The 10,184-nt window shown below is 43.2% G+C and overlaps 1 protein-coding gene across 2 annotated transcripts in view; it reads left to right on the forward strand.

Annotated features, from left to right (window-relative positions):
• pcbp4 (poly(rC) binding protein 4) overlaps positions 1-10,184 on the forward strand; it is a 101,526-nt gene that overhangs the window by 44,205 nt on the left and 47,137 nt on the right. For both annotated transcript variants that reach the window (XM_066671765.1, XM_066671764.1), the window contains 2 exons: positions 2,923-3,125; positions 4,696-4,719. In XM_066671765.1, the coding sequence (XP_066527862.1) occupies positions 3,018-3,125; positions 4,696-4,719 (132 nt within the window). In that variant the 5' untranslated portion in view covers positions 2,923-3,017. The remainder of the gene's footprint in view (positions 1-2,922; positions 3,126-4,695; positions 4,720-10,184) is intronic.

Below are 10,184 nucleotides of genomic sequence, written 5' to 3' on the forward strand. Positions count from 1 at the left end.
TCTCCAGACGAGTGGCAGATTATTAACACCCCCACCCAACCACAAGCTCAGAAGCAGGCCTCATTACCAATGCAGCTCATGTGACCGACTCATCTTTTAATTTCTAAGCCGGCATCAAATTTGTGACCTACTTTTTCCGGCACACACTGTTTGGCAGACTTGTCACTTGTATGGAAATTTTGGATTGCTGACGACACCACCAAACCTGTTGTTGAGCAAGTCTGAAATTGAGCATACACTTAATTTGTCCGGCACATTTCTCCAGACCTGTCAAAAGCGGCCGAACCTGGGTCTCCAGACGAGGTTGCGACAGGAACAATGACAGACTTTTCGTCTGCATTTCTTATCAAGCTAAGCCAAGCGAGCTCATCATTAGCATGCGCAGTGGCCTCTATTTTTCCTCTCTTCCCTCCCTTTTCTCTCAACGTTCAGCACAAGTGGCACATCAGAGCCAAGAGCTTATTTAATTCCCCCCTTAAGCTTTTAACAGACTTGCCAATTCATTTTTAAATTACGACACATCCAGACTCATTGCAGGATCTTTAACAAGTGGGGATAAATGTTTTAGCGCTTAGTCAGATTGAACGGTTTAGGTGAAGTGGATTGAAATTAGGTCTGTCTTTTCCTGCCTGTCTGTTTGTTTTTGTCTCTTCTGCCCCTCCTTCAAGCTCCGCTGTGTGCGTTCATATTCTCCCATTACTCTTACATTTTTCTCATCGGCTTGTTGTTTTTTTCTTCCATGTTTTACCAGCTATTTCTGTTGCCAGCGAGAGATTCGGTAACAGCTGGTGAGATGACGGGCATAGTCAAGAATCACTCTACATTTCGAACACAGTTGCTGATTGAGTGCTTATTTTGGACTATTTAGATGTAGTGAAATGTGGCCAGTCCATCCCTGCGGACTGCTCCTGGGTCTCAGGGAGAAAACAGCCAATGTAGACACAGCCTGCAATTACCACACAACCATGACACACATACAGTTCCCTCAACCTGAAGCATCTCCTCAATTCTGTGGGAGACAGAATGCTCGACAGCATGCAAATGCATGGAATACACTTCACCCACTTACCCAACTGCTCCTCCACTTCACAGACCGTGTGTAGCCCAAATGGCGATACTTTGTTTCAAGTGGTCTGTGGCTCACAACGCTATAGTGCCCCATTATATCCATCAGCTGTCCTTTACGTCCTCATAAACGTGTGCTATGTTCGTGTTCGTTGAACATCCGAGAGAGGACAACCTTTGGCACATGTCGTCGAGCATCTCCATTCCAAGAGCCAGACACCAGGCCCTTGTTTAAGGCATGCGATAACCTTTTCCTCAACACTGGATTGAATTAAAGGCCAACACCTAGCTCAGTTTCTCTAGTACATGACTCTTCCTCATTTGAAAAGACAAGATCCAGGGGTCAAGTTCCTGCTCAGGCCTAAAAGCAGCAAATGGCAAATTGTGATCACTCTGTCCACAAGAGAAGATCTGATCACTCAAGGGTCACAGAAAATGGTGTAAAATTTAACTTATTTCCAGTTGCCTCTGGCTCACAATTTTAACGTATAAACAGTTTGATGTAATTGATTTGTATTGTCATATGTAACAGTAATGTATAGGCTTTTTCCCAGCAGTTTTAAATTGGGTTTATCTGCACTTTTAAAACAGATACTGATAGGAATGCGAGGTATCCACATTTTTCATCATCGTACCATCTCAAAATATCATCGGAGTATATGGCATTGCCGTACAGAAGGGGGGAGTGTGGAGGCTGCACTGAGCTATATATCTGTGAGCACAAATTTGAGTGATGGGTTTTCTGAGTGTTTCAGCTATGCAGTTCATCTCAGCACAGCCCAACAGTGCACACCGACACATGTCGAAGATAAAAACCCGTTTCTGAGAGAGCTAATATCAGCAAGGAACAGGAAAGTTTGAAAATAAGTGAAATAAGAGGCTCCACACTGTTTAGAAGCACAGCTGACCAACAGGCACTTGTGGTTTTTACACACCACATCAGATGTTTTTTCAGCAAACTGAAGCTTAAATCACACACGTTTTAGAGATAAAGCCTCATAGCTGTGAGCTATGAGTGACGAATCTTGTCTTTTCAGCTTCATTCCTCTCTCTTTTAACCCAAACTTGGCACTAAACACCCTCTGCAGTGTTTTTGTTTTAACCACCAGTTTTCAGTGATATCGACAGTCAGTGCGCTCTCCCACAGCGCCCCCTTCCTGTGGCTCTCTTAAATGCGTATGAATAAACTTTTTGGCCTTTCACTTAAAGACAGAACAGAAAGTTGACGCAACACACATCATAAATACCACCCTCATTTTGAGATACCGTCCACATTTCTAAATAAGATATTATCGTTATATCACCCATCCCTAGATTGTGAACATTTTTCAATTACCATTTAAGGAAAGTGGAATTATTTTTAATTCTAAAACATATCAATGAAACATGTTGGACCAATGGTGTATATATTATGTGCCCTCAAGAAAAGCTTTAACATGGTTACAGTCTTAAAAAAAAAGGTATTGTACAGGTACATTATTGTCACTAAATAAACAATAAACAAACAGTGTAGTGTATCTTTAAAGGTACAGCAGTGGTGTTAGAGTCCTGTTGTGTTCCCTAAAAGGTTCATTACATTCTCTTCTCCAGAAGAAGAGGGGGAAATTTGTAATACAATTAAACAACATAGTATAAGTCCTGAAGATGAAACTAGGGCGAATAAAATCTACAATTAACATAGAATATGATACAATTATGATCCCTAATTGAAAGTACTGAATGTTTACCTTTGAGACTTCCACAACAGTGAGTTTTTCTGAGAGTGCAGGGAGCAGTCATGGATTTGTGGTTCCAGGGACCAGTTGAGTATGATCTAATGTTGTTCGGTGCCTTACCTCGGTTGTCCTCTCCCCACAGTGTTGTAAAGAAGAAGTATAAGGAATATAAGAAGAAGAAGAGAAGGATCCCAGGTCCCCCTCCCCTGGCACCTCCATCATCTCCATCGTTCTTTCATGCGACTCCCTGGGGCAGACTCCACAGCCAGAATGAACTGTGAGCATGATTTCGGAGACGGGGGCATGAACGTCACCCTCACCCTCAGGTTGCTCATGCATGGCAAGGTAGGATTCTCACACACATTCTCACCCTGAAGTAGCAGTGTTCAACAGTAGATGTCTACATTACACTGTAGGGCTGAGTAAACATTTGTATTTGCAAATGATGTTATGCATTCAAGATCCAGAGGGCTTAAAAACCCAGCCCCACGACCTGCAGCGGGGCACTGATACCTGCTCCGAGAACTCCTGGAGCTCATATGAGGTGCTTTAAACACCACTCCAGCATGGCATTTAAACACCAGCTGGTTCTTTAAACCCCACACCTTCAGCAGGGCACTTGAACCTGATCTGAGAACTCCAGGAGCTACAGCGAGACCCTTAGATCTGTTTACAAACTCCAGGAGCAACAGTGAGATACATAAACCCATTCCAAGTGCTCAAGGAGGTACAGCAACTCCTGGAGATACACAAAGTTGCTTAATCCTGCTCCAGGAACTCAAGGAGCTCAAGGAGTCCTTAAACCCCACTCTGAGAACTTCAGGAGCTACGGTGAGATGCTTAAACCAGCTCCACTAGTGGGGTATTCTAATAATGTCTGAGTGTACAGTTCTGAAAATAAATAAATAAATAAAAAAGTAAAGCCTTGTGACACTCTCCTAGAGTGGCTCCTGTGCTGCGTTGCCTTTGGGAAACTCAGACCGGACACTTAGCTGTAATGGATTTTAAATGAATACTTAATGCCGGCTGACATTACCGTTATGCAAATAAGATCAAGACAAGTGGTCAATGCTAGTGACCTCCATATTTGTGTTCTGAGGTTAAATGTTTCTTAAAAACTGTTGGCTTTGTAGAAATTGATCTGAAAATATATGTACTTTATTTAAGGCACATATACGTCACTACCCACCTCTGTCAACAGTTTAGCTAGTTTTACTGTGTATCATTTTCACACGCGATGCCCATAAAGTAGATGATTGTTATTCTGGTCAATTGTGTGTAATTAAATATATTTTTGTAAACACAAATACTTGATTTAATTACACACAAATGGTAAATCAAATTTCCTATTTGCATGTAACTAGAGATGAAAGATATACTCATTAATAAATCATTGCAAATTACTATGCGGATTAACCCTTAAAACTGTGGAACCCAAACTCACAATCCCTGCAGACCTTGATAAACTCGCCAGAGGCAGAATCTGTTCATATCCAGCCTCTGGGGGAGTTGATGGTGGTCTGCAGGACGTGAGGTATTCCCCCGCTTAAGGGCAAGACCTCCCAGTTCCTCTGGGTTGGATTTCCTCTCACCAGAGTATGACACGTTTATATTTTTTGGGTTTCTATAGTTCTTCAGAATCTGAGGGGGTTAGGTCTGTGCATCTCATATAGTGATAGAGAAGACATGAGGGAATGTGACAGCAGGGAATGGAAAAAATGAAAGGCATATATTCTGAATCCACTGAAATCTGAAGGATGATAACCCAGAGCTCCTGGGCTCATCCGATAGCGATCTGGGGGATGGTGGGGGAAGCCGTGGCGAGACCCTGCTGACAGACGGCTAAATCCACAGACAGATGTTTGGGGAGCACAGCACTAATCAATATCCTGACATTTGGCTTTTTATTTTGCAGGAGGTCGGGAGCATCATCGGAAAGGTGAGCATCTCTCAGTCTCTCATTGGGCGTTTTGTGGAATCCATTTGCATTATGTTCATGTGTATATTTGTATGATATTTATCCTGTGTTGTTGTTTATCGGCTCCAGATTGATTTCTTCAGGTCAGATTTGGGCTGATTAGACTTTTTAAATGTCAAAATGTCATATTAGTCATGTTTTTATGCAATTACATGACTAATTAACTGGATCAAGAGGGCTCACATCTTTCAATACCAAACATGGTCAAATCAGGGCTATAATTTAGCGAGGATGGTATATTTTTTTTCTGTAAAAACAAGTTGACGCTAAATTTATGTCACATTCAGCTTACATCAGGAGGCGTGGTGTTCCCTTCCAAGCGTGTTGAGCTGTCCAGAGCAGTCTTTACTCTTTCCTTCCCAGAGAAAGGAAGAAAGAATGAAAAAAACAAAAGAAAGAGATATATACCATGCTTCAATAATCACAGATAATACCTAAGAGATTAAACTCTGTCACAGAGGCAGTAACCACAGTGATGGACTATTACGCTGGTCCTGAAACTAAACAGGGCCCATTTTCCCAAACGCTCTGAGTGTTGTGGCGCTGCTGAGCATGGGAGGGGATGTGGTGCCCCTGAAACTCACTACACTCCCAAATTGCTGCTCATTGCCTTGCTTCCTTTTCCCTGTGCATTTTTAAGGGTTCAATAAAGGTTCCTTAAAATGCAGTAATGGCTCAGTCTCGTTATGCCCCCTCTGGTGATGTCACAGTATTAAGACCCGAGAGAGGGAGAGTGAGAGTTTAATGTAGTGCTCGCTTCACCATTTAAAAGTGATCTTAATTCTAAGGAGCCTTTGGGAAAGCTTGCCTTGCTCAATTAGTCCCCATCACGGACAGATGCGGATACATCTGTATGGTGTTGATGAGCTGCCGCTCTGTGACCCGTTTGTCTGTTGCTCTGGAAGCGGTGGATGCTGGAGGACCCTTGGGTTAAATGTATGTCGTGTTAGCCGTACACGATTGATTATTAAGGTTTTTGATATTTACGTGCTCGATTAATCCTGGTGCTGAACAGTAACATGGTTACGATGGTTACTTTCCTCCATCTCATATCGTTTAATACTCCCTCTGATTCTGTTTATCCCTGAAGGCAGCATGAATGGAGCTGTCTGCCCTGATTTCATAACAGCAAAGGCCATTATCATTAACATGCAGTGTGTAAATGCTGTGTGTGTGTGTGTGTGTGTGTGTGTGTGTGTGTGTAGCTCCTTTAAGTCTTGTAGTGTTAAGTGTAAGCTAAATCTATGTACTGCTAGGGATGTGTCATATCGCATCATTTACGATAATATTGACATGATTTTTAAAATAAAAAATAAATAAATACCATGTAAAACCCATGATAATCGTGATATCAGTGATATTCCGACTTGTTTACATAATGATGTCATGCAGTTACCCGTAATATAGCATTCACTTATTTCATGAGTCATTTAGGCTCAGTGAAGTATGACAGAAAGTGTCTCTCAAGCGGAGGAATTTGCTCCAGTGACTACAGTAGTGTGGAGGAGTTCCATCCATCCATCCATTATCTGTAACCGCTTTATCCAATTCAGGGTCACGGTGGGTCCAGAGCCTACCTGGAATCATTGGGCACAAGGCAGGAATACACCCTGGAGGGGGCGCCAGTCCTTCACAGGGCAACACACACACACAGACTCACACACATTCACTCACACACTCACACCTACGGTCACTTTTGAGTCGCCAATCCACCCACCAACGTGTGTTTTTGGACTGTGGGAGGAAACCGGAGCACCCAGAGGAAACCCACGCAGACACAAGGACAACACCACACTCCTCACAGACAGTCACCCGGAGGAAACCCACGCAGACACAGGGAGAGCACACCACACTCCTCACAGACAGTCACCCAGAGGAAACCCACGCAGACACAGGGAGAACACACCACACTCCTCACAGACAGTCACCCGGAGGAAACCCACGCAGACAGAGGGAGAACACACCACACTCCTCACAGACAGTCACCCGGAGGAAACCCACGCAGAGAGAGGGAGAACACACCACACTCCTTACAGACAGTCACCCGGAGGAAACCCATGCAGACACAGGGAGAACACACCACACTCCTCACAGACAGTCACCCGGAGGAAACCCACGCAGACAGAGGGAGAACACACCACACTCCTCACAGACAGTCACCCGGAGGAAACCCATGCAGACACAGAGAGAACACACCACACTCTTCACAGACAGTCACCCAGAGGAAACTCACGCAGACACAGGGACAACACACCACGATCTTCACAGATGGTGTTATTTAAAAAAAAGAAAGAAGCCTTTAATGTTATTAATTTATATTAATATAACATTTATTCTGTTTTTGAAATTAATAAAAGTATTTTTCAGTGTTTTTTTTTCATATCATAATTAATATCATTATCGCTAAAAATCGATAATAATATTGTGATATTATTTTAGGGCCATATCGCCTACCCCTGAACACTGCAGTGTTTCTGAACACACACACACACACAAGTATTTTTTTTTCATTCATTTTGGGGAATGTGCTTTGAGTTACATTCATTTTTGTGTTGACGTAGTTTAACTGTAGCCATAAACACTATGCACATAACCATAATACTACATTTTAAAATATGTTCAGCTTAGATTTGAAGGATTTACTCTGTGGGGACCTTCGACTAGTTCCCACCTGAAAGACAAATCCCCACAATGCGAGGGTATAAAATAATTTTTTGTTCCTACAACAACAACAACACATACATTTTAGCATGTCCTTGGAGTGACAGGAATCCCCTGCAACACAGAAGCTTTCTCTTCAGAACTAGGCTGCTAATAGCTCCCTGGGTTTTTTAGGAGTGTTTTTCCTTGTCCCACACACACACACACACACACACACACACACACACACACACCAACAAACCCTCCAGGGAGAAGAAGCAGACACTAGCACACACTGAGCCAGAATATGGTGGAGTTTAGTATGTGACAGATACACCACTCCTCAGTTCAAATGGATGGAGTGTCTTACTGGAGACTTTTTACATTTTGGTCAAAACATCAGCTTCGTTACAACGTCTCCCTTTACTCAGAACCTCAGAGTAGATGTCCATAAAGAAAAGAGAGATCATACATAAGGCTTTAACTGTTTTTCTCCTCGTGTCTTGTTCAGTCGTACCCAGTTCCACACATTAGCTGGTCTCTCCCATTACGACAGGCTAGGATCCGCTGGTTCTGAGATACACACTTCAGTAAATGCAGCATCACTGGAGCTCAACACATGTGGAGGAGAGCACTAACTGCCAAATCTGTTATCACACAGTGGCCAGCTCATTTCCGTTTGAACAGGCACCCTATTATTAATAACAGGAAGTGGTTTGCTCATTAAAAGTAGTATTGACACAGAGGAGATGTTTGTATTAGTTGCAATAATAAGACAATAATTATATATCTTTATAATTACAGCTGTGTAAATAAGAGCATACGCTGTTACACATGGAATAATGGTGCTTTTCCACCACATGGTCCCTACTCTACTCGACTTTCCTCGGCTTTTCCGCTTCTCCTCCAGGTGAATCAGGTCCTGGTTCTGGAGGCGGGTTCTTGTTTAGTGGATGTTCTCTCGTGGTTCAGAGCGAGACGAGTAGGGACTAAACCGTGGCGTGTAAACCTTGCAGAGCGCCGATTGTCCAGAGAGAGTCGTCACTCTACGCCACGCAACGCAGACGACCAGCACCAACTCTCCATCTGTAAAATCTCCAGCTGCAGCAGAGATCACGTTTGTTTTTATCCGACTCACGACAGCAGCTCGTAAAATGACGCTGTGGTCTTTTGAAGAGGTTCAAACGCTCCTTGGATCGGTGGCTGATGAAAGTAGAGTAGGTACCCTGCAATGGAAAAGGGCCATATGTCGACATTCACTTACTTTCCAAATGTGTAACCCATGTAACCAGTGATTTTCCTCATCATTGGACACAGCTCTTATCCTCATTGAGCGGCTCCTTTTAGCAACCGCTAGAAACAAGCTAATCTGCCCTTTTAATTATATGTGGCCATCTCCAGGCGGCCGAGTGACATTTCTGAAATTGTGATCCTTTAATGCTCGATCACGTCTGAGCATAAGCCATGTTAACTGCCAAGCGGCCATCAGGGGCTCATCACAGTTCAGCCGGCCTCATCTCCTTCACACATCGTCCCTCAGAGGTAGAAAACAAATGGGAATTTATGATACATGTTTTTCCATTTACACATTTCCCTTTACACTTGCATTGATACGGCACTTTCCTAGACTCCAGAGCACTTTACCTTCTCCGGAACATGACCGAGTCACCTCAACCACCACCAGTGTTCAGCATCCACCAACGGCAGCCGATCCACTCCAATATCCACACACCAGCTATTAGGTGGAGACACACACACACACACACACACACACACACAGTGAAACAAGGACACTGATTAAAGCTTGTTGCTATTGCTGTCATTGATGGATCATGGGAGTTCACAGACTCTAACACATCATGGAGCTGTAAACTGTGGAGATGGTCTTTAAAAAACATTTCCAGAGCCACGCTACAGTACTTTTGGTTCCCTACAGAGACTTTCAGGGCAGTGATTCTTAAAAGCACTGAACAGAGAAGTTCATCAGGGAATGAACAGCAGGTCTTTTGTGGTGTCTTCCCCAAAACCAACCCCCTTTTGAAACCTTTTATATTTGGGTGTAGGTTAGAGACAAACCACTCTCAGATTTTCTCTCAGAAAATCAACAGTGTGGTGTGTTTGTGAGACTGGGTGAGTGTGTGAAACTGTCGACAGGGTGTGACCCCGATCAGATTGAAGTTCTTACAGGAAATGAACGAATGAACAAAATAATGATCAATAACAACAACAAAAATAGCAAAAGTCTAATAGAAGTCTAATAATTAGAGGCCTAACAGAAAGTGGCCAACAAATCGGATCACTTCTGTTTGGCTTTTGTTTTGTAGACTCTTTTAATGCAGAAAGAAAACAAAGAAAGATGTTGTGTTCCCAGAAGAACGTTCGTGAGAATTCTCCTCACAGGAGCAGACTTGTGAGGCCACAGTGAAAGACGTGACTTTGGGTGGCGTGAGAACAACATCCGGGTTCTTTACCGTTCTTAGTGTTCATCTCCTTGAGAATTGGATTTAAATCCAGCCGAGGAAGATAGCATCGAGCAAGAACACGAACGTAAGAACACACTCTGGGGAAACACTGTTCTGTCCTTTGTACAGAAGCTCTACATCTCTTAAGGTAAAGGAAAGGTGTGTTTGAGGGTAATAAATGACCTGGTTGTTTGTACGTCGTTGACGCCTCTGCGTTCATGCAGTTAGTGCTCTCCTGAGTTTAGAGTCTGTTCCATCTACAGTCAAAATAAGTGAATATTGGAGCATTAACCTATGGAGCAGGAATAGAGCAACATCCTCAGC

Source organism: Hoplias malabaricus, chromosome 5 (genome assembly GCF_029633855.1).
Source record: "Hoplias malabaricus isolate fHopMal1 chromosome 5, fHopMal1.hap1, whole genome shotgun sequence".
NCBI lineage: Eukaryota > Metazoa > Chordata > Actinopteri > Characiformes > Erythrinidae > Hoplias > Hoplias malabaricus.